Source organism: Anguilla rostrata, chromosome 19, assembly GCF_018555375.3.
Source record: "Anguilla rostrata isolate EN2019 chromosome 19, ASM1855537v3, whole genome shotgun sequence".
In the NCBI taxonomy this organism is placed as follows: domain Eukaryota; kingdom Metazoa; phylum Chordata; class Actinopteri; order Anguilliformes; family Anguillidae; genus Anguilla; species Anguilla rostrata.
Window position 1 is genome coordinate 6,655,258 of NC_057951.1, and position 25,484 is coordinate 6,680,741.

At 51.3% G+C, this 25,484-nt stretch overlaps 1 protein-coding gene across 1 annotated transcript; it reads left to right on the forward strand.

The window, feature by feature from the left end:
- The first annotated feature begins 1,032 nt into the window (after window positions 1–1,032).
- On the forward strand, window positions 1,033–9,496 carry LOC135246074 (NUAK family SNF1-like kinase 1). The gene is given in 8 exon segments (XM_064319590.1): window positions 1,033–2,411; window positions 6,295–6,415; window positions 7,061–7,212; window positions 7,465–7,530; window positions 7,880–7,999; window positions 8,100–8,232; window positions 8,422–9,221; window positions 9,223–9,496. Coding segments are annotated over 8 exon segments (1,896 nt in total). The 5' UTR covers window positions 1,033–2,141; the 3' UTR covers window positions 9,457–9,496.
- The last annotated feature ends 15,988 nt before the right edge of the window (window positions 9,497–25,484 follow it).

Below are 25,484 nucleotides of genomic sequence, written 5' to 3' on the forward strand. Positions count from 1 at the left end.
CTGCCCCTCCATTAAGGGGGTACCAGTATAGAGGGCAGTGTCTGATATCTTCTACTTACGACAGGAATAAGGTAACACTCTTAGCAATATCAGTCTTCTATTAATTCTGTGGGTGCTTCACACCCATGAAAGGAATATATATATATATGAGGATATTAGGTTATTTCCAATGTATATATAATGACCTAATTACTGTCAGGATGAAACTAAATTTACAGCCTTACAGGTCAGTGTTTGACAGGGGCATTATTCCCAAAAACAGAAAACCACGAGTCGGAAAACATACATTTTCTATACTTTGATGAATAATTGCTATAGATTTTAGGTTTGTATGATGGGATTTACAATGTAAACCCCTATTATACCTGATGCGCTGTCCTCCAGAGGCTTCTGTGATGTAACAATAAAGAATGACTCATTAATTATGATCTCATTAAGCTGACTTTATCAGTGGTCTGTGAGTGACAGCTGTATGACACCCCTGGGAGGAAACACTGATCTCTGACTTGTTCCGGAAAACAAATCCACTCATCTGATAGGTCACTAGGTAGTGTCAGGGTCATGCAATGATGCCCTTCCAGATAGTTCCCCACTCAAAGCATGATTGTGAACTGAGGTTACAGCATGACTGCATGATTGCATGCCTGACAATTAATCATCAAGTACACAGGCAACATGATTCTCAAGCAGGCTATCCAAAATCTACATATATCTCAATAAATGTGCACATACATATTGTGACTCCCAAAATTTCTGCATGTGAACGGAAGTAGGCTAAAAATATAAAATATATATATAAATGGACAGCAATTGTACATCATCTGCTCTAGACTTGGATTCTCTAGACATGGATGTCGTGTATTCTGTGTGCGGGTGGGGACATTTCCGATTTCTTCCTAAATAGATTCTGGAAATGAACTTGCTGAGCTTAAGTTATTTCGAGGTCCTGTCTTTGTTTTGCCAACTGGCTCGCTGGAAACAGCGCATTCTTTACACGACCAGGTTCGCCAACTCATTCTTTTCCGCTGTAAGGCAAGTGACTGTTCCTCTAATGTGCGCGTGTGCGCGCGTGTGTGCGCTGAGTGCTACAGCCAAATTTGAGCCAGAGAGTAGTACAATGAAAGAGAGGTATAACTCCGCCTCCGGCATCAAACAGCTCGCATTCCTCATTCGCAGCCCTGCAGATTAGAAAGACAGAGAGTGGTGAAGAGGGCACGAGAGAAGGGGAATATAATGACCATGGCATTACACAGAACGTCTCAGCTTTTGAAAACCGAACGCAGCGCACCACTGACGACGATCGGGGCATGGATCACACGCGCGACGTTCTTAGAGTCGGTTAATGTCGTTACACCAGCTTTGGGGGAAAAATGAGGGTTATCTACATCCTGAACGCGGGGTTCGTCGCTGCTTTCTCGGGAGGCGACGACTATGAAGGTTTTCCCTTTTATTTTTGACTTGGTAAAATGAAACGATACGGCAGCATTTTGCAGTAGACGAAAAACACCGCCCTGCATAATTTAGCTAGGCAGACCGAGAGAACATGCCGCTACTGGGGAAACTGGCAAAATTTGCGAATATATTAAATGTGGGCTACCTTGCAATATTTTTATACTTTAATTAGACTAGTCCCGTGCATTTTGTGCATATTATTGTTCTTATATCGGGATGCGTTATCAGAAAGTGAAAGTGGACGCAGGCTGAACGATAAACTGCGATAGTCTTTAAGGCTCATCCTAATTAATCACTACCCAATGAGCATTTATGCAGCCATTATTAAAACCATATTATACTTCGTATTGTAGGTTATTTGTAATGTTTATGAACCGACTCATTAAAGGGCAGGACAACACAATTAACGTTTCTCTGTCTTTCTCAGATGAATGTGCGAGCCAACTGTAATATTTATAGTTGTGATACTCCAAACGAAATTTAAATGGGAATAATAAAACAGGCCTAAAATATATGCAAAGACAATCTTATATCTAATCTATGTATTATGTTTTACGCGTTTATGTAGGCTATTTATTTATTTATTGTCTTTATTATTATTATTATTATTATTATTATTATTATTATTATAAATACCAGAAAATACAAGGCGTGTTCGAAATCGTCAGGGTTAATAACCTTACATTGAGATGGAGGCTGCGAGTATATCATCCATCGGGCTGTCCGGACCAGGAGCCGAGCAAGCTCAAGGCTCCTCAGGGAAGTCTCGGGGAGACAAGCAGATTCCGCCGTCATCTGGTGAGCCGTCACCGACAGCTGACGGCGGCGCGAGGCGCTCCGGCGTGAAGAAGCACCATCACAAACACAACCTGAAACACCGCTACGAATTACTGGAGACTCTCGGGAGAGGGACGTACGGCAAAGTCAAGAAGGCTATCGAAATACACACCGGGAGAAAGGTGAGATAAAAAGGTCATCAACAAATTAATGGATAATCAATATAGAGCAATATTGTGACGTTTAAATTGTGACGTCTATGGTTGCAGTTTGACTAAACATTCTCAATTTGCATGGCAAGTGAGCATAATACTTATTTGCCATGCAAATTGAGAATGTTTAGTCAGCGTACACTAACGCATAGACGCGTTTTTGCCAGATGTTTGTTTACAGTGTAGACGTGTCATCTGGACCATGCAACATTCATGGAAGTAGCCGTGCTGTTTAAATGAGTATTGAAACTCGCAGTTTTGCTCCTGGCAAACTTGTTACGATGGGCATTCCCACGTGCTTTAAAGCGTCCCGGAGGACGGTGCCGTCTCCACTGCACGCGCTCCAGATGCAGGCGCTCCAGATGCTCTCTAAATCTGTGCTGCTGACAGGATTGATGGAGCTTTAAAGACTCCCAAGTGAAGTGGTCAATTTCAGAGGTCAGCAGCACTTCTACCATTTTAAACAGAAGTCAGCCCTGAGACCAACAAGTTTCTAGGCCAGATTCGAGTGGACAAAAGGAGGGAGTATCCTCACCAGTTAGTGTCTGGATGTATGGTTATATTAACACCACATGTGAATTCTTTGAATACCTCTCTCTCAGTTTATGCATGAAGGACTGTGGCCTTCAGCACTCAAATGGTCTTTCATTCCAGTATGAGAAACTGGAACATAGCCATTGCGCTTAAGCCAAGTGATTCAGACGAAGCAGTTTTACTTGTGTCCTTTAACGAGAACCACAATAGCACAGAGATGCTACACAAACATCCAGCACAGAGCTCCTGCAGACACAGACAGGCTCCAGCACAGAGCTCCTAGACACACAGATTGGTCCCAGCACAGAGCTCCTAGACACACAGACGGGCCCCAGCACAGAGCTCCTAGACACTTTGTCACGCCCGGTGCTGTATGGCTCTCATCATTCTGAGTGTGTGGGTAAGCACGTGGAGTGTGTCAGCAGAAAAGGCTGTGGTGACGTTGGGGCTGGGAGGGGACAGTGACACATGAAAGTCTCCCTTCAGCAGGAAGTGGAAGCTGTCAGGGAACCGAGTTGCCTGTGATGATGCTGGAAGGGAGGGAGGAAGTGACACGCTGGGGGTGCCAGGAGGGGAGGGGCGTGACTGACTCAGCTCGCCTCGCTAAAAGCTTGCGGCTAAACCGATAGCAACAGGAACGTATCAAATAGTAGGTTTGAGCAGTCTTTGTGTATCGTGTTGTTTGGATAACCATATACATTTTTCCCCACAATTCAATGTCATTTCTATACACAAGGGAAATGATGGACAGCGATTGGTGCAAAACAAATACTGTGACATTGGTCGAGTTATTGTGTTTTAGCGTGTGCTGAAAGATTTTGCATATGCTGAAGGTCTTATTCAATCAGGTTTAGCCGATAGCATTTCCAGAACACACTGGGCTATCTATGAAAAATGGGGAATGCCTTCCTCCCCCCCTCAATTATACAGATTAGAGCTTCCACCGTTTCTCAAATCTTCTTTTACCTTCTTTCACCTCATTTCATGGATTTGCATTCATGTACCTCTCTCACCCCTCAGCCCCCACCCAACCCCCACTCAACCCCCCCCCGGTCTTCTCCAGATTAATTCCAGAGGCTCATGTATTAATGATATGACAGGACCTCAGCCCTCTGTGCACTGTCTGCTTGAGCTCATGTATTAATGATATGACAGGACCTCAGTCCTCTGTGCACTGTCTGCTTGAGCTCATGTATTAATGATATGACAGGACCTCAGCCCTCTGTGCACTGTCTGCTTGAGCTCATGTATTAATGATATGACAGGACCTCAGTCCTCTGTGCACTGTCTGCTTGGCTCATGTATTATGAATCAGGACTCAGCCCTCTGTGCACTGTCTGCTTGAGCTCATGTATTAATGATATGACAGGACCTCAGCCCTCTGTGCACTGTCTGCTGGATTCAGCAACCCAGTGACTGTCTGAGTTTGTCTGCAGAAACCCAGACCGAATGTTCCTGAGGGGTTTCACTGTTCATCAGTGAGCTGGAGTCCGTCACTGTCGATTTAGGAAATTGAGCATGTCTGTGTGTGTGTGTGTGTGTGTGTGTATCTGTGTGTGTGTGTGTGTGTGTGGCATGAGCGAGTGAATGAGTGAGTTTGTGTGCTTGTGTGCATATACCTGAGTGAGTGAGTATTCGAGTGTGTGAGTGAATGATTGATATGATCGATTGCTGTTATCACTACGTTTTGGCAGTATGAATTTTGAAATATGTCAAGCCAAGAAAGCATTTGAATTGAATTTAAGTGAATGAGTGTGTGTATGTATGTGTGAGAGAGAGAAGAGTGTGAGTGTGCGTGAGTGAGTGAATGAGTGAGAGAAAGAGAGGGAGAGAGAGAGAGAGGGAGATACAGCCAGGTTCTGATTTCATGTTTCAGAGTTTCTTTTTTATCATGGGGAGGAGTAAATGCTTTGTGTGAAAGAAGTAACTCAGGATATGGCTGCCGGGCAGCAGATAAATGTGACTCTGGGACTTCATTGTCCTGAGCTTCCTCCTCTTCCCTGGGAGGGGCGAGGAGCGGCATCGCCGTGAGCGGCGCGGGCACACAGGAAACGCTCGGGCTGCCACTTCCTGCGCTGGGCGCGTCGCTCGCCGGCTTCCTGCGAACGCCCGCCCAAGCGTTCTCTTCCTGTCGGGCCACGCCCGCCCGCCCGCGAGTTCCGGAAGGTTCCGCGCATAGGGCGCTCGTCGAGTTTCCTCCTCTCTGCAGACGGCGCGTGACGGATCGCCGCGATACGCGGACCCGGAACCGACGGTCCCGATCTCGCTCACGCCGAGCTCTGCGCTTCGTCGGCAAAATTTCGCGGTAAATTTATGGGCCGCGGTTCGCCTCGAACCCCGGGCCTCAGGAAGGGAAGAGCGTCCGTTCAGAACGCAGCGCCGTGTGACTCCTGGAAGCTTCTCCCCTCTCTGTTCCTAAAGCGATCGCCGTCGCGCTCTTTCACGAGTGGCGGGAGTTTAAACTGTCATGGCGGTCTCGCCTGTTACCGCTTCTGTGTCATCGTTTATGTGGTTTGCGAGGACCTCGGGAGGAAGGGCCTCAGCAAGTGCGACTAGTGGGGACCCAAACAAACGGAAGGACTCCTGGCAATGCTTTCTGACCACGGGCGTCCCCCAGTCTGCTCCCGTGCATTTTGCTAAAGATGCCTTGCTGTGCAGTCCTGGAAGTCTAGTCTCCAGGTCCTGTCCCCCGCAGTATTGTTGTATAGGAATTAGGGGCTCATCCAGTTTATTCAGTGACCGCAATGATGCCATTTGCACCATCATGAATTGACTTTTGATTGGTTGATTGATCGCATCACTGAAGATTACATCAGCACTTAATGTGCCTTACTCAAAATGAGCAGCTGAAGAAACTTAGCAGGGAGCTGACACTTAGCATGACACAATAATGACAACAGGCCGTTCAGCCCAACAGTGCTCGCCATTGTCCTACCACTGAAGCTTACCAAGTGCTCCGTTTACCTTCAAACCTGATAGTATCATTCAACCGGGTCTTGTAAGCCCCCAGAGTTTCTGCCTCTACTTCAAGACCTGGCAAGCTATTGCACACATTGACTACTCTCGGTGTGAAAAAACACACCCTAACGGAATGGAATTTACCTTTCACTAATTTCCATCTGCGCCTCCTCCGTCTACTGACAGAACTCAACAGACACTTGTGGTTTTCCGGCTAAAACTTTAAAAATAAAGTAAGAAAATAAAAATAAATTCTCTACCGGTCCCGTTCGGTTATAAGGTGCAGTCCGGTTGAACCCACTGTCTGTCTGTCTGTGCCTCCTCCTCCCCACTCCTCCTCCCCACTCCCGCTCCCCCTCAGGTGGCCATTAAATCCGTCCGTAAGGAGAAGATCAAGGACGAGCAGGACATGGCGCACATCCGCCGGGAGATAGAGATCATGTCCTCCCTCCGACACCCCCACATCATCTCAGTCTACGAAGGTCAGCGCGCCCCACCCGCTCGATACCGCACCCAACTTTTCTCTGTGAGCGTATCACACCGGGTTAACCTTTGTATCCGGCTGGGCGCTGACCCATAGATATCAAGATCTTTAGTCGGCAAATCCCACCACTAAAGACACCAGCTTGTTCCCCATGACATCAGTTTTGCAACAATACAAAACGAGATTACATTGTATTGTGGAGAACCTACGTTTTACATAATGCTGATCCAATCAGACGTTTTGCAACTGAGCACTGTCTCACACGCTGTCAGCACAGTAAACAGTCTGTTTTCCTTTGAGGGTCCGGTGTGGGATGAGAAAAAAATGAGATGACTAACCAGATGTCCGCGCTGCGTCAGAGCTTGAGAACAGTGCAATGACATCCTGGAATGTTCAGAGTTTTTTTTTAAAGGGACACTCCCCGTATTTGAAGAGAAGCCCAGGGGTTTTGGTACACATTGGAGCTTTGCATACCTCATATTGGGCGGAGCTACAATAAAGCTGTCAATCACATGACTTGTCAGTCACAAACAGATCAACACGTATTGCTTTCCTTTCTGTGTAACGCTTTTTCCGAGCGTCACTCTGCTCTATGTAACACCACTCTCTCTCCCGCCCCGCTGTTCCCCTCTCTCTCCCTCAGTGTTCGAGAACAAGGACAAGATCGTGATCGTGATGGAGTACGCCAGCAAGGGCGAGCTGTACGACTTCATCAGCGAGCGCCACAGGCTGAGCGAGAGGGAGACGCGCCGCTTCTTCAGACAGATCGTCTCAGCCGTGCACTACTGCCACAAGGTGAGGGGGGGGTGCTAACCACGCTAACTGTGCCAACCGCGCTAACCGTGCTAACGGCGTAACAGCACGCCAGTGTTACAGCGTGACGTGCTAACAGCGCTGACCATGAGAACTGCGCTAACTGTGCTAACTGCGCTAACAGCGCTAACAGTGCTAATGGCGCTAACGGCGTAACAGCTCGCCAGTGTGACGTGGTAAGCGCTCAGGAAGTGTGTGGAAGGTTGCTGAATGTGTCCCCTTGTCCTCTTTCAGAACGGGGTGGTGCACAGGGACTTGAAACTGGAAAACGTGCTACTGGACGAAAACTGCAACATTAAGGTAAGACCGGAACCCCCGTTATCTGCTGCAGGTGCATTGTGGGTAAAGCTATGCAAGACGACTGGCCAGTTCCCCTCAGCACTGTCATGTTCTTACGTTCGTCACTACGTTCTTCCTTCCTGAGCGTACGCATCATCCGACTGTCATCTGCAGGAACTTCTCTGCCAGCGAATAGAAAGCAGGGGGTGGGGCTAGCTGGAAACCCGGGGGGGGGGGGGGGGTAGGCTGTCTGACTGTGTGCAGGGCCAGCAGGGATTACACACAGCTAGTGCCTTAACTTTCGGAAAACCTGAAACGGGGAAGGGCCGCCATTTGACGTTGCTCGTTCCTCCTCTCCTCTTCCCGCCAGATCGCCGATTTCGGCCTTTCTAACCTCTACCACAAAGACAGGCTCCTCCAGACCTTCTGCGGGAGCCCCCTCTACGCCTCGCCGGAGATCGTGAACGGGAGGCCGTATCGCGGCCCGGAGGTACGCAGAGCGCGGGGCGTAAACACGGCTCCAAATGTTACTTTTTCTCCCATTTAAACGCTTGAAGGAATAGGGTAACGGGGCGTTGTGTGCTGGGCAGGTGGACAGCTGGGCGTTGGGGGTGCTGCTGTACACGCTCGTCTACGGGACCATGCCGTTCGATGGAGGAGACCACAGGAACCTCATCCGCCAAATCAGCAACGGGGAGTACCGCGAACCCACCCAGTCCTCAGGTACTGCCTGGAGGAAGTGTGTATGCTAATATTGTTAATGCAGAGTGCCGTATGCTTGTGCATCCCTTTCTCATGTACCACAGGATCGATTGCAGTTGTTTTCCTCGCATTGTAAATAAATGTGTGACCCCTCCCATCTGCACGACTCCTCCCCTCTGTTTGACCCCTCCCCTCTGTGTGACTCCTCAGATGCGCGCGGCCTGATTCGCTGGATGCTGATGGTGAACCCGGAGAGGCGGGCCACGGTGGAGGACATCGCCAGCCACTGGTGGGTGAACTGGGGGTGCAAGAGCAGCGTGTGCGACTGCGAGCCGCGCCGCGACGCCGGGGGGGCCCCGACGCTCGCCCCCTTCATCCGCCGGCCGGGGCGCGGCGAGCCCCACCCCGCCCCGCCCGAGACCGGCCCCTTCCCCGATCAGCGGCCCAAGAAGGCCAAGAAGGAGGAGGAGGCGGCGGCGGCGGCCTGCGGGGGGGCGGAGGAGAAGGCGGGGCTTAAGAGGCCGAAGAGCATCCTGAAGACCAGGTCCTCCCACAGCCAGGTGGCGCCAGACCCGGCTGCCGCCACCACCCCGCACGCCCAGGAGGGGGGGTCGGCGTCCAGCCCCGAGAGGGAGGAAGAGGAGCCGGCTTTGGCGGGGGGGTCCCCCCCGAAGATGGCGCCGTCCCTCCCCAAGAAGGGCATCCTGAAGAGCAGCCGGCAGCGGGAATCCGGGTACTACTCCTCGCCCGAGCGCAGCGAGTCCTCCGAGCAGCTGGGGGGCGCCGCTCTGCCGGCCCGCACCGGCTCGCCGCCCAAGAGAGCTGCCGGCCGGAAGAGCATCCTGAAGCGCGACGGGAAGTACTCGGCCCGCGGCGGCCCGCCGGCGGGGGAGCCGGGCCCCGGGGACTCGGGGCTGTCCCGCAGCCAGAGCCGGCCGTCCAGCATGGCGGGCGACGCGCCGGGCCTCTCGGCCGCTGCTCTCGGCGGGGCGGAGTGGCCCCCCACCGCCGCCGCCTCCGCCACCGTCCGCCCGGCCCAACATCCGGCCCTGCGTCTCCGCCGAGAACCTGCTCCAGCTGGCCGGCTTCCGGGGCCCCCTGGGGGCGGGGGGGAGGGCGGGGCGTGGGGGGCGGGGGCGGCGCGGGTCCCCCGGGGACGACGGCAGCTTCTCGCTGCTGGAGGACCTGGACGATGTGACTCAGGTGTACCAGCAGGCCCTGGACATCAGCGGCAGCCTGAGCTAGAGCCCCGGCGGGGGGGGGGTGGTTTCCCTGACGACCAGTATACTGCTGGGATGGTGAATGTAGGAGGTTTCACAAACACACTCACACTCACACACACACACACTTACTCTCAAAACACTCTCACTTACTCTCACACACTCTCTCGCACACACACACACATACACTTACTCTCACACACACACACACACTGAGAGGCTTTAGAGGGTTGAGCGAAGCCATGCTGCCACCCCTCCCTCCCTCCCTCCCTCCCTCAGAGACTGTCCGCAGTTTCCGTGTTTACATCCTCGCCAAGCGGCCAATCAAAACCCACGTCCACAAGCGGCCAATCAGAGTCCACATCCGCAAGCACAGCCGGCCGTGGGCGGAGCCTCCAAAGGCACCCTGGGTGCTGTAGAACCCAAACCCAAACCCAAACCCAAACCTGTAACACTCTACCCAGGGTCCTGCTGGTAAAAGTCAGAATGAGTATTCACTGTATAACTTCCTAACACAGATGTTGTAACTGCTCTGCCTGTACTGCACGTACTTGATCGCTAGCGTCTCCGACCTGTGGCGGAACTGACATGTATGATTGTTCCTACCCGAGTACACAAGCTCATAGCCGATATATCGCAAACGCTTCGCGCTTCAGACGCAAGGCAGCGTACATCGCATCAGAATCATTCATCTCCCTCGTATAAAAGCGTATGTGTGGTGCTAGAAATATACGGCCCCCCCTCTCTACAGGAAGTGCCTTTTGAATCCGTGTGAAATTATGTATGTCATTTCCCAGAAGCTGGGAGAGAGAGGGAGAGAGAGACGCCAAGTTAGGATGCAGACGGGAGAAACTGATCCTAGATCAGCTCAACTAGATGTGCAGTAAGCACCGTGGTGAGAAACGCATTCACGTTTTAAAGCGTCTCAGAGCCGGTCATGTGACCAGTCCTGACCCCGCCCCCAAAGCAATGACTCAGAACACAAGAACAGTGAGGGGGGTTTTTCTGGAAGGAACAAACCTCTTTTTTTCTCAATGGGTTCTGTGAGTTGGCCATCACTCAAACACTCTGTGGTGTTTGTGTTCCCCCCCGTCCCCGTCCCAAAATATTTTCCATGAGGTTCAGCACGCTTTGAAACGTGAAAGCTTGGGACAAATTTCGGAATCCAGCGCTAAGTAAATAAATTTGTTCTGTTTTCAGGCTGTTTGTGTCTCAACACAGTACTTATGTGGGTGCATTTAGGAAGCCGCAGAGAACGACGTGCAGCTCGGTTCAACTTCAGTGTCCTGAGGACCACGTAAAGACGCTCCAGCGTTTTCTCATTACCGGAACAGGAGATGGAGCGAGTCGTGTGAACTGAGGTTGACTGACACCTGAACCCATTTTTCACATTCGGGTTACTGCGTCATTTCATAGATGAGAACATGTTATTAACATGGTATTAACGTGGTATTAACATGGTATAGATGATTTTAGAAGATAGAGTGTAGAAGGTAAGTGAGGGGAGTATGCAGAGGAGCATTGTGGGAAAGGTTTGTTGCTGTAGTTGGATGGAAATTAGCAGGTTGAGTATTGTGATCTTATAGTTGGGCCTTCAAACTGGAGTGAGAGGGACTGGGCTATTGATTGGCTTGGCCTGCTCTTTCAGTAAAGGTTTAGATAGGTAGCTCAGATGAGTCGAGAAGCAAGGAACAGTCACGTAGAGTCAGAGGTAGTGAGACGTTGAATCGGAAAGTGAACGGAAAAGGTTGGGGACGTTTTAGAAGCCGGAGAGGGGGTGCGGCTTGTTGGGCAGCCGTGTGCGGGGACCTGGCAGGGGTGTAACCCGTCATGTGATGCCGGGAACAGCCCCCACGCGCACACACACACACACACACACAGAACAGGGCGTCTGGGTTGAGGCTGAAGTATTCCAGCTTATTTCTGTCCGCTTGGAGCACAGCACAAAAAGCACAGGTGCCACATATGTAGGTGGGCAGGCAGTCCACAAAACCAAACCTCCATCAAGCTTGAATGTTTTTTTTATTTTAAAAAAAGGGTCAGCGTGTTTTAACAAGATCCTGGGTATGAAAAAATGTAATGAAAAAAATTAAAAACAAGAAAAAATGACAAAATAAAGGGAAACAGACCTGCTCTGTATGGTATTGAGTTATAACGTATTGTTAACTGGATTTACAGTGATAAAATTATACTATGTTAGTATTTTTTGTTTTATTATGCTTGTTTTTGATTCTCCAAAATGTAGAAACTGCTTGTTGCTTTGTTTTGCGGCAGAAAGCCTGTTTGCCTCTGACTTTCCGGTTGGTCGAGACCCCCTTAGAATCTCGGTGAGGTGTAGGTGTACGCGAACGCATGTGTGTGCGTGCGTACGTGCACGCGTGCAGGTGTGTGCGCGCGTACGTGGGTATGCGTGCGTACAGACCGGAGCCCGTTAGAGTTAGAGCCAGGATCCCTGACAGCCTCAGCTCATCGAAGCAACGAGAGCTCGAGGACCTTAAAGGCGATTTAAGCGCAGCGCCCGAATCTGGCCGCTGCAGTTAGCGGAAACTAGCGTTACCGCTCTTTACGCCGCCGAAGTTAAAGCTAACGCGCTCTTATTGTGACGCCTTGTTTCCGCGCCGTACCCACACTAGCTACTCCGTGGACGTGCGGATAAAAGCTACGGACAGGATGCAAGAAAAAAAAAAGAGCCGCGGTGCCTTTCAACCGAAGCGGAGTAAACTTGATTCGAGGAGGGAGGGCTCGCCAGATGGAACCAATCAGAGCTCACAACAGCGCTGTCTGCCAAACTGGAAACAACTGCTGCTTGTTTGTTAGTTAGGGAGGGAGCATAAAAATAGGAAAACTTGACTGGATGTTGTTATGATACAGGTATTAATATGTTATTTAACTATTCTGTTTTTTGTTTTGATTTTTATTTTTTACAATTCATTTGTAACTGCCACGATTATCATTTCGGTGTCAATGTAAATGTAAAACCTAGACGGCTGAGGTGGTCATTGTTTAGTGCCTTTGCTATAATTATGTTCATATTTAACTACTACGATGATAATCAGTGTTTTTTTTATACTTCTATTTATTGGTGGTAAAGCCAGGTTATGTGCTGTATTGCTACTCTGTCCATGTTATGACTCGTGATCGGGGGGGGGATGACAGACACCATAGAGAGAACGGAAGTAGATGCTGAACAAAAGCCGTGACGACGCAGAGTTTCGCCCATTCTGCGCTGCGTTGGCTTTTGTGCGGTTTGCCAGATATCTATGGTTTTTCGTGGATCTGTTGTCCTCCTCTGACCTGGGTCCTCCACTGGGGGAAAGGTGGGGGGCGGGGGGGGTTGGCGTGTGAGAGGCTTCCCCCGCCCCATCTCTTTCCACTTCAGCCTTGTCACTCCAAGGACCCTCTCAAATAAACGGATCTTTTCAAACATCTGTGAGCGTTGGAGCCTCGTGTTACCTCAGTGCGCGTTTATGTTACAGTTGCTTAGCAGTGTAAAGCGATTCTTAGCTTCCACGTTTCTCCAGCAGCTAAACGCCCAAGGAGTCATGAAAGCAGATGTTCCGCACGCAACAGTAGACCCAGATATTCCACACATAACAGTAGACCCAGATATCCCACACGCAACAGTAGACCCAGATATCCCACACGCAACAGTAGACCCAGTATCCACACGGCAGTAGACCCGATATCCACACGCAACAGTAGACCCAGATATCCCACACGCAACAGTAGACCCAGATATCCCACACGCAACAGTAGACCCAGATATCCCACACGCAACAGTAGACCCAGATATCCACACGCAACAGTAGACCCAGATATCCCACACGCAACAGTAGACCCAGATATCCCACACGCAACAGTAGACCCAGATATCCCACACGCAACAGTAGACCCAGATATCCCACACGCAACAGTAGACCCAGATATCCCACACGCAACAGTAGACCCAGATATCCCACACGCAACAGTAGACCCAGATATCCCACACGCGACAGTAGACCCAGATATCCCACACGCAACAGTAGACCCAGATATTCCACACACAACAGTAGACCCAGATATTCCACACGCAACAGTAGACCCAGATATCCCACACGCAACAGTAGATCCAGATATCCCACACGCAACAGTAGACCCAGGCACTCTGCACGCGACTGTGGACCCAGATATTCCACACATAACAGTAGGCCCAGATACTTCAGGAGATACCTAAACGTAGCGTTCAGAGGTATGTTTTGCACTGAAAAGGCGGACTCGTATCCAGGATTCTCTGTAACGCTCGTTCTTCGAAACCCTGATGCAAAGTCCAGATGTGGCAGAGGCTGGGGGGGGAGCAGACAGCAGGGTAATTGGATCCAGCTGCGTTGCTCCGACAACTGAGGCCACGGCAGGAGACCCGGAGGCGGGGGGGGTGGGGGGGGGGGGGGGGGGGGTTGAGGGTGATTTTGGGGGTCCCTGTACTGTACTGTTTCGGTTCCCGTCCTCGACATTCGTGCTGTAAAGGCCTCGTGTGCACTGCCGGAGAGCGGGGGGGCCGGGGGGTCAGGGAGGGTAAGCGGGCGGGCGGGCGGGCGCGGGTCCGAGGCCGGGAGGGAAAGAACCGGAAAGCCGGCGGGCCGAGGCTCTGGCACGCGCGGGCCCCTCAGACGGCCTCTCCTCCCTCATCCCTCCGTCCCTCGTCCCTGCGCTCAGCTCCGTCTCCTTCGTCTGCCTGCCGCCGCTCGCCGGGCGTGTGTGTGTGTGTGTGTGTGTGTGTGTGTGTGTGTGTGTGTGTGGGTGGTGTGTGTGTGTGTGTGTGTGTGTGTGCGTGGTGTGGTGTGTAGTGTGTGTGGGGCGTGTGTGTGTGTGTGGGGGTGGAGGGGGTGGAGAGGGGGGGTGTACCCAGTTTGGGAGGTTATTTACAAAAGCTTTTGCGCCTTGCTTCAAAAGCCGCCTCTTAGGTTTTCCACAGGCTGCCTTCAGACATCAAAGGGCGACGGCAACGCGGGCACCAATCGAAAACATTTCCACTCGAGGGCTTTCGCATTACTCGGGACGAGGAGCCATTACGCCACCTCACAGGCATTTAGCAGATGGTCTAATCCAGGACCACTTGCACAACTTTGTCGTTTTTTTCATAATTGGCATTTATACAGCTGGATGTGTTACTGAGTCGATGCAAGTACCTTGCTCAATGGTACAACAGAAGCAGTTACCAGGGCATCGAACCTGCAACCTTCAGGTTACAAATGCAGGTCCTTAACTAGAGTACTACACTGCCAAAGAGTATCTGAAAACCCAGAATAAATATAGAAATATAGAATAATAAATAATGATGTATGTGTGTGTGTGTGTGTGTGTGTATGTGAGTGAGTGAGTGTGTGTGTGTGTGTGTGTGTATGAAACAGATTCAGTCAGTAAAGTCTTTAGAGTCCTGGGGGAGGGGGCGGGACATTCCACACTGAGGGCTGGGAGGATGTTTTAACAGCAGTAAAAATAAACATTAAAACTAGAGCAGACCAGGCAAGGTACGGCAGGGTGTGTGTGTGTGTGTGTGTGTGTGAGTGAGTGCGTGCGAGTGTGTATAACTGTGTGTGTGTATGAGTGTGTGAGTGAGTGTGACTGTGTGTGCCGTGAGTGAAAGGTGAGTAAAGTGTTGTGGGGATTGTGTAAACTGTGTAGTGTGTATTAGTCCTTGAGTGAGTGTGACTGTGTGTGTGTGAGTGTGAGTGTGTGTGTGTGCCAGAGAGCTCCTGGAGTGGAACAGGTCAGTGAAGAGCTGGTGCTGCTGCAGAGACCCCCCGGCCCTCCTGTCCCCCCCCCCCAAACCCTCCTGCCCCCCTCCCCCCAGCCCCCCAGCCCGCTGCGCTATTTTTAGCTCCTTCGCTGCTATTCTGGAATTCGGCTCTGACTGGCTGCTGCCGGACGCCCGGCCAGCGCTACTCACAGGAATGTCTGGACTGCGCTCAAGCTACGGAGCGGGAGCACTGGAGCGGCCAGCTCCACTGTGTGTGTATGTGTGTGTGTGTGTCTGTGAGTGTGTGTGTGTGTGTGTGTGTGTGTGTCTGTGAGTGTGTGTGTGTGTGTGTGTTGTGTGTCTGTGTGTCTGTGAGTGTGTGTGTGTGTGTGAGTGTGTGTGGTGTGCGTGTGTGTGTGTCTTTGTGGTGTGTGGTGTGTGTATGTGAGTGTGTGTGTGGTGTGGTATGTGTGTGGTGAGTGTGTGTGTGTGTGTGCGTGTGTGTGTATGCGTGTGCATATCTGTGTGTGTGTGTGTGTGTGTGTGAGTGCGTGCGTGTGTATGAGTGTGCATATCTGTGTGTGTGTGTGTGTGTGTGTATGTGTGAGTGTGTGTGTGTGTGTCTGTGAGTGTGTGTGTGTGAGTGTGTGCTATGTTCTGGATTGGTGATGTGTGGGTGGGCGTGGGTGTGGAGGTGTAGGGGAGTGGGGTGTCGTGTGTGTGTGTGTGTGTGTCTGTGAGTGTGTGTGTGTGTGTGTTGTGTTGTGGTGTTGTGAGTGTGTGTGTGTGGAGTGTGTGTGTCTGTGGTGTGTCTGTGATGTGTGTAGTGTGTGGATGTGTGGATGTGTGTGGTGTGGTGTGGGTGTGGTGAGTGTGTGTGTGTTGTGTGTGTGTGTGTCTGTGAGTGTGTGACAGTGTGTGTGTGTGTGTGTGTCTGTGAGTGTGTGTGGTGTGTGTGTGTGTGTGGTGTGTGTGTTGTGAGTGTGTGTGTGTGTGTGAGTGTGTGTGTGTGTGTGAGTGTGTGTGTGTGTGTGTGGTGTGTGTGTGAGTGGTGTGTGAGTGGTGTGTGGTGTGTGTGTTGTGTGTGATTCTGTGTGTGTGTGTGTGAGTGGTGTGGTGTATGGTGTGCAGTTGTGTGGTGTGTGTGATGTGATGGTCTGTGTGTGATGTGATGTGCTGTGTGAGTGTGCGTGTATGTGAGAGAGAAAGCAAAGGGAGAGTGCTAGAGTGAAAAGAGAAAGAAAGAGATAGAGTGACAGAGAGAGAGGAAAGGGGAGAGAGAAAAAGAGAGAAGGATAGAGAGAGAGAGAGAGAGAGTGAGGGAAAGGGACAGGGGTTGCTTCCGGTCGTCTCCCTGCGCGTGTGGTCCGCGCGGCAACGAAAACAAACAAAGCAGCGAAGAGCGCCGCCGGGCTCAACTGTTTCGTTGTCCCGCGCCAGCTTTTCGGTTTCAAAGAAAACAGTTAGCGGGCGGAAGCCTCCGCCGCCGCGTTGGGTCCACCTGCTGCTGATGGCGAGTTTCCGCTACCATGCGCGCGCCGCCGCGGCGGTGTTTATTAGCCGTTCCGCTCTCTCCCCGCGTGCTGCGTCGGTTCAGAGGGGCAAACCCATTTACCCAGACGAGCCGGCGAGTTGGGTCCAAACGGAGAAACCACCTTGCTCACGCATGGACTAGCAGTAGGAGGTCTAAACCCTCATTAGACAGACAGGGGTCGGGTCCCAAGACCCTCTGAGACATGCAGTGGGTCAAAACCCATTTACAGACACAGCGGGGTCAAAACCCCTTTACAGACATAGCGGGGTCAAACCCCATTTACAGACGCGGCGGGGTTGCGTGATGTTCCAGCCATGCTGAAGCACTTTGCGTCTGCAGTCTGTGGGAGGCTGAGATCCGGAAGAGCGATCCCCTTGTTGTGGTTTCCCTTAACTGCGACCGGGTCCGGAGGGACATCCGTGCGGTTTCAATCAAATCCGACTGAACTCGTTCCTCGGACGGTTAAGCCTCTGGGAAACGTGGATGCTCACAAACCCTACAAACACTATGATTTGACCGAAGGAACAACATGTACTGCACGAAGTCAGGACTGCCACAATCAACAATGGATTTTTTTGTTTGTTTGAGCGTATTATGCTTCAGAGTTGGGGAGTAAGACGTTATTCTCTTCCGATCGGCAGACGACCATCATTCAGACGTAAAGAATAAGCCTTTACCGTTTCCTGACTGGCCGGGGACATTATTGCATTCTGATTGGCTGATAAGGGGGACAAAGGGAGATGTCATTTCCAGAGGACTGCGTCGATCAAAACACACTTTAATAACAACGACCTGAACCTCACGCCGAGGTGCGCTCAGATCCATCGACCGGATAAGCGCTTAAATGAACACTGCGAGAGCTACGTACGGTCACGGTACGCGTGACCGAGGGTGGAAACACGCGTGCTCGGTTTCCTCGCTCGCATCTGTTCGCATTTAAGCCACGGCTCCCCGCGTCTTCGGCGAAGGGATGAGGTCAGCCCCTGCGGTATTTCAACGAACCCCGGCGGTTCGACGTTCGGCGAAACGTTCGCGCTCCTCCGCAGCGTCTCGGGGCGCTTCGGCCCAGCGAGCCGGCAGGCTACGGTCAGGGTCGGCCGAGGAATTCTTCTCTCCTTCTCTGTTACATTTCAAACAACACAGAGAAAATGTTAAATTAAGGATCTGTCAACTGAATCTTTTTGTACTTAAAAAAGGCTTTTGTCCATTAACACAATGCAGCGCAATGCATTATGGGACTGCGGGCTCCCTGGCTCTAAAGTCTACCTGTTTGAAGGGACAGGTGACTCTTCTCGGCATTCACAGGTGCCGTTTCTACGGACGCCGATTTGATTTGAAACCAAGGCGTTCGACTGAATTCAGACCAAAGACCAAGAAATCCGCACACTGGGAACAGTCAACTCCCAGACTACTTCAAAAACTGTAACTTTCAAGCTGGAGAGCCAGCAGTCCCACAGTGCATTGCTCCACTGTATTTAGACACAATGGGCTCAGCCTTTTTAAAGTGCAAATAACAAAAAAAAAAAAAAGAGAGGCTATTTTGAAACAGGAACCAAATGTGAAATATTCTCAATTTAACATTCTCCGCATTTTCAGTGTTTTTTTTTTCTCCCCCAGCAGTGGTCTTGGGAAAAGCGTTCCAGATGTCCGCGAACATGAACGCCTTCATCTGTTCAGGAAGCGGCGTGTTCGCCGCTAAACCCCCCCTCCCCGACCGAACGTGGTTTCGTTTAAGCGTTCCGTCGATGCCTCTGCCCCCCACTGCACCGAAACCCCCCCCCCCCCCCCCCAGCGCTAGCATGGATTCTTCTGGCGCTGAACACCGGGCCAAGTCCCACGGGCTGAACTTCAGACAGCTCCGTGACTTCCCATGTTTTTATGAACACAAGCGCGAATTTACCGCGCGCGCGATCCATCCACTCCTTCCTCAAAAGAAAAATTAAAATCGGACGGACGGGGAAAAACACGAACACGGTCAAACCGCCTCGTAAACTGAGGGAAATCGCGTTCGTGTTCGTCACTCTGAGAGCCCACATCAGACACTGTTCCTTACTTCCCCTAACGCTTGTGTGTGTGTGTGTGTATACGCTCATATTTGAAGATGGAAAATGGCAGGACAGGAAAGCCAGTTTCTGTGCTATCCCTTATTTTGTTTCTGCCATCCTTCATTAAGAAAGATAAAGACGGAACTGAAAAGTGTGCAGAAATGATGGAACAGCCCATGAGCCAAAGCAGCCCCTGGACCCATCTGTTAAAGTGGAGGAGCATTCAGACATGGCATGTATGCAGCTCCATGGAAACAGTTCAGCCTCAAACTTTACGGATGAGATAATGGAGAGCAGCCAGTAGGACAAATTCGGAAGATTTCGTCTGGCCACGTAGAAAGAAACTAATTATGAAGTTGTATGTTGATACTATGTTTCCAGAGTTTGCATGTGTGTATATTGTCCAATTATTTTTTTTAACAATTAAATGTAATTTTATTTTGATAGTAAATATTTTCTATGGCACATCCAACCTTTGCTCAAGAAAAGAGAGACCAGAAAGAGATTTAAAAAATAACTCTTAGGCCGATTCATGTTATAATTGTGAAAAAATTCTGTGAAATAAATCTGTTCATATGTACAGCCCGGTTACAGGCTTCTTTGGAATTAGTTTACGAGAACTATACCCTTAAAAAGTCTATTTCTGTCATATGTGAGCATGGTTCTCAGGTCAATGTCAGTTCTACACCCCAAAGGCTACTTTGTATAGACAAACCCCTGTATTCAATCAAAACTAGCAAGACATTTTAAGGCTAAGCGCTATTCAATCAAAAGATCCTGCCCCAGATTAAACCGGTACCGTGTTACAGCTCCCAAACTTTGACCCTTAAGAGGTCTTGACAGTTCTCACAAACTCCAGGAGTTCACCGCTTCAGAACACTGACACAATAACAGAAGGTTGTTTTTTTGACAGAGCGGACATTTTTAAGACGATACGGCGGTCTCGACTGAATTTCGGGGGGGTCATGCCCCATTGACTCGGTCCTTTGGTCCTCATTAAAACGTTTAGGGGGCGCTGTTATTATCGCAGTGACAGGATAATGGGGAGAGGGCGGGCGGGGCCGGAGCACAGTCTCTCTCTTTGTTTTCGGAAAAGGGAAAGCGCGACGAAGTAGCGGCTTTCGTTCGAGGCTCGGCCCAACCCCCCCCCCCCTCCCCCCCGGTCCCGTTCCGTATTAAAACCTTCGCTTTGACCTGTCAGCGGGGGCTTCAGTCCCGCTCGTACGCTTTCCAAAATTGGGTCGCGTAAACGCGCGGGTATCCGATCTCGTTATGTAATTTACTGCGGTCCGAAGGTAGACCTCTGGGGAACCGCAACAAAGGGGTTTCTGTGCAGATCTGTTCTGTGCAATTTTCGGGGGGGTGGGGGGGTATGTGTGTGCTTTTCTCTCTGTACAGTGCACAGCCAATCACAGCCCCATACAAGCAGCACAGACCAAAAAGCACGCACAGCACAGCCCCCCTAACAGCCAGTCAAGACCAAACCACGAACCAAACAAGCCTATAACATGGCCCAACAAGACGCCTGCACAGCCATCACGCCCCCATACACAGCCCGACAACCAAACACAGCACAGCACAGCCCCCCCATACACAGCCCAGCACAGACCCAAACACAGCCAATCACAGCCCCTCATACACAGCCCAGCACAGACCCAAACACAGCCAGCACAGACCCAAACACAGCACAGCACAGTCCCCCAAACACAGCACGGTCATTAAATCAAATTAAGACTGCATCCGTAACATGTAAAACTTTTTCTATCAGTGTGGTAAAGCGGGTATTACATCTCCTGAAGAAAACGTGCAAACACATTCTAAACAGAAACCGTTTTCTCTTCGTATTTATAACAACATGACACAACACAACACGGCACAACATAACACAATGATGAGAACAGACCAACATTTTCCTGACTAAATTTGTGCTCTGATTACCTACAGACTAGATAGTATCTAACACCGTATCAAGCCCAGTCCTGAACATCCCCAGAGTTTCTGCCTCTGCTACGTGACCTGGCAGGCAATTCCACACAGTGACTACTCTCTGCCTGAACACCTCCGCACATATCTGCACATCTCCGCACGTCTCCGTCAAGTGTCTGATTGGCCGTCGCGTGGTTACTGGAAACAAGGGGGCAAGTTCAGGCGGGAGGAGGCCGGAGGTGGTGTTTAACATTTTTTTACACACACGGGGTTACATAACCCCCGTCTAGGCGGTTGCGAAAACATCGCCGCCGGACGCTTCCGCGGGCCCGAGAACATCGCCTGACGCAACGCCGAACCCGGCCGCGCGCCCGGAGACCGCCACGGGAAATCCGAAGTCGTGGGGGGGCGGGGGATGGGGAGGCGCCCAGGTGCGTCGCCGTAGGCGCCCGTAACCGCGGTAATGAGCAGCTGCGGCTTAATGACAGGACGGCGCCGAACGGACGGGGACACGTTCGCACGCACGCCCCCCCTCCCTAAGAAACTCACAGGGGGGTTACATAAGCGACCCCCTTCCCCCCCATCCCTCACTTAGAATGCTAAGTGAGGGATGGTATTCCATCAGAACAGAGTTCATATCTGCCAGCTACAGTATTCAAACCAACACCACTAGGTGCTTAATGAATACAGGCTTTGATCTGGGGTCAGTTCAGCCTCTCAGCTCGTAATAAGCAAGGTGAGTGCACGGACAGGAGGAAACTGATCTCAGATCAGCACTTTACGAACACGGGCCTGCGATGCCTTTTGCGCGAAGCAGCTGAGAGACACTGCCCCGCCCCAGGTCCGTGGGTACACCGCATTCCCGTGACGACGATGAGCTCACCGACACTCCCCCCCCAAGCGCAGGCAGCGGGAGGGCGAATTAGCACCCCGGGATCACACCCCCCCCTCCTCGTTTTGGGATTTTCCCTTCAGGACAAGAGAGCGACGGCTGGAGCCGGGTGCGAGGCGGCCATACGGTTCTAAAGAGGGGCGGAGCCAGCGTTCCTGAAATAGCGTAATTACAGGCCTTCGGGCGCGTCCCCGCCCCCTCTTTCATCACGGCCCGCCCCCGGTTACAGAACGTACTCTGCGGCGACCCGTCACCAGCGCGTCATTCTGTTTTTCTCTTTCGTCTTTTTTTTTTGGGGACGGTCGTCAGTGGCCTGAGGGGTCGGAGGTGCGTCGGGCGTGCGGACGAGTGAATTCGCCGGACGCGGGCGGACGCAGACTGACGGATCGCCCCGGGGGGAGAAACGCCGAAGCGCTCCCTTTGGGTTTATTGGTCTGCGTTTTTTAGGCTGCTGAGAACTGTTTTTTGCACTGTCTGCAAAAAGTCCATTTTTGGTAGTTGAAATATTAATCCATATTGCAACTTGGTGCACATGTGTGTTTGTGTGTGTGCGTGTGTGTGTATGTATGTGTGTATGTGTGTGTGTGTGTGTGTGTACATACTGTGTGTGTGTGCGTTTGTGTTGTGTGTGTGTGTGTGTGTGTGTACGTACTGTGTGTGTGTGTAAAAAAGGGAGTGAGGCAGCTTTACAGTTGAGAACAGGGAGTACACTCACCCCATCTGTGCGCTTCTTGATACCGGCCCAGTCTATCCCCAATTTGCTCGGTTTGCACAGTGTGCGTTGTGAAAGGACGAAATCCGCTCTGCTTAAGTTCGTCAAGACTTCAGGGGGATTTGAGCCGCTCCTGGAGGGGGAAGACGAAAGCAACGTTGCCTTTACGGTTCCAAAAACAAAACTTTCAGCACGTTTCATTAACCGTAAGCCCGTCATACAAAGTCAAGAGGAACGGACACACATACCTGCGCGAGAAGCAGCTCCGAGGCTCAGCCAATGAGAACCGCCGGTGAAGGCTAACCAAAGCGACATCATTCAGCTGTGAAAAGGTCAGGGGTCGGCAGCCCTGGCCCCAGACAGCCGAGGGGCCAGCCGCTTTTTGTTTACGCCTTTAAACGGGCGACCGATCCATTGATCTTATCGCCCTCTAGCGCCCACTCCTGGTGAGACCAAGCACCTGTGCACGCACCACGAAGTGAGAATCGATCTTCCATTTTGTGCCGTAGCAACCTAGCACAATTACAAACTTGAACGTATTGAGCATCGTATTTCCAGTGTATGAAAAAGGCATGCATGATATGCTAGACCAGGCTACTTCAGCGGGGCAAAAACGTGTTAAATCTTTACGTTTTTATCACATTTCAGGCACCGAGCAAAGTCGGGTCTCTGCCGATGATGGAAACCTCAACTGTTTCCGGATACAAGCTCGGCGACCCACCAATTAAACCTCTGTGTGACCGCCAAGCTTGCATCCGGGCACATTGGCCCCTAAACCACTCCTCTGGGAGCCACCCAATGAAAGTTTGAAAATCAGTAACTGCCACCCTCCCCTCGCCCCCCCCCCCCAACCCGGAGGGAGCCCATTTCCCCCCTGAACAGCAGCAACCCTTATCTGAAGAACATAAATCTGGCAGGATTTGTTAGTTGCTTAATCAACTGTCAAAGTGAAGGGGAAAAAAAAAAAAAAAAAAACCTCGGGCCCTGATTGCAATTTGATCAGATTTCTAGTTTGCGGTTCGTTAGCTGGCTAATAGCTTTGTTCCTCACCAGAGGGTGAGAAAGGGGGTTTGGGCCACCGGCCAACCCACAACAGCCCTGATTGGTCCCAATCTCCGGCGGCCCCACTTCCTGCCCAGGGAAACCAGGCTCCTGTTTGTGTAAGGCGGCGGCCGGGGGCCGCGGACCGGGCCGCCCAGGTCCGTTTCCCGGGAGACGGCACTGCGTGTTCCGCGCGGCTGGAGCCGAACCCCACGACTCCGGAACAACACTTTGCCCCCCCCCTCCTTCATCATGGTCATCATCATCACCACCACCACTGCCTGCAAATCGAATTCTTATGTGTGAACAAGATGAATAGCATCTCTATATGCCAACAGAGAGGTGGCCTTCTTAAAAGAGGTGGCCTTTCTCTCTCTCTCACACACACACACACACACACACACACACACACAGCTGTGTCACTGAGGTTTCCAGGCAATCTCTGCCGGGAGTTCATTGCTTTGAGTCGGACAGACTTTGTGTCCACTGTGCTTAGCCTTGCGTGAGTTCATACAATGCGTGTTCCTTCACTGAATATCAGCCTCCGACTAGAAACCAGAACGGTCACCGTTAGACTTACTGCCGACAGCACAGCCATGTCTTCCACCAGCTTAAACGCCAACGTCGCCAGAATCAGCACCACCAGCAAAATCCCAAACAGAACCAACACCGGATTCACCACCAGAACTGACACCACCACCGAAATCACGAACAGAACCAACGCCGGATTCAACACCAGAACCGACACCACCACCGAAATCACGAACAGAACCAACGCCGGATTCAACACCAGCACCGACACCACCACCGAAATCACGAACAGAACCAACGCCGGATTCACCACCAGAACCGACACCGACCACCAAATCACAACAGAACCAACGCCGATTCACCACAGGAACCGACACCACCACGAAATCACGAACAGAACCAACGCCGGATTCAACACCAGCACCGACACCACCACGAAATCACGAACAGAACCAAGCGGATTCAACACCAGAACCGACACCACCACCGAAATCACGAACAGAACCAACGCCGGATTCAACACCAGCACCGACACCACCACCGAAATCACGAACAGAACCAACGCCGGATTCACCACCAGAACCGACACCACCACCGAAATCACGAACAGAACCAACGCCGGATTCACCACCAGAACCGACACCACCACCGAAATCACGAACAGAACCAATGCCGGATTCAACACCAGCACCGCCAGAATCTCTGACAGAATCAACCCCTGAGAATCACCACCAGAAGCAGAACCACTGCCTGAATCACCACCAGAAGCAGAACCACTGCCTGAATCACCACCAGAAGCAGAACCACTGCCTGAATCACCACCAGAATCAACAAAAGAACCAATCCCCAAAATCACTACTGGAACAAGAACCAGGGACTGACAGAATCACCACCAGAACGGAATCTCTGCCAGAAGGAACACCGTAACCAGGGCCGACGCCACCATCAGAGTCATCGACAGCACCAGCAGGAGGTGCCATTTTGGATCACTGCATTTCGGGCAAAAGCACAATGTCAGTGTTTAAAGGGCTTAGCATGACTAGCGCTTGTGCTGCACAGTGAACCCCTCAGTGAAAGTCTGCAATGGCGGCTCGCAAGGCTACAGCTCTGAGGAGGAGAGAGAGAGAGAGGGCAACAGAGAATGGTTGTAATCAGGCCTAGAACAAACCCCTAATAGTCTGTTGTAATCCACTGTTTCCTGGTATTAACTACAATCAGGAGACAACGCACACAGAAAATCCATGATTCGGTCTGTAAAAAAAAATGCTTAAAAAATTCTGGGGGGCTCTTGATAAAGGATTGCCGCTCCTTCACGGTTGGCTGGTTTTGAAGTTAAAGGAAGAGAGTTCTTTTCCTTTGGGGGGGGGGGCAGACTGAAAAAATAAAGATTTTTTTACGTTGCAGCATTAAAGCAAAAGAGACTCATTCCTTTTGTCCGTTTGTCCGTTTGCTTAAATAGAAAGGGGGGAGTGGGGGGGGGGGGGGGTTGTGGGTTGTGCCTCCAGAGCGGACGGAGGTCTATTCCAGGTTTTGGCAGGGAACCCCCAAAAAGAGTCCAAACTATCCCTGCGGTACCCCCCTCCTCCCCCCCCCGCCCCCCCGCATCACTGTTAACATGAGGAAAAGTTTAGCTGCTCGAAAAGCGGCGAGGGTCCA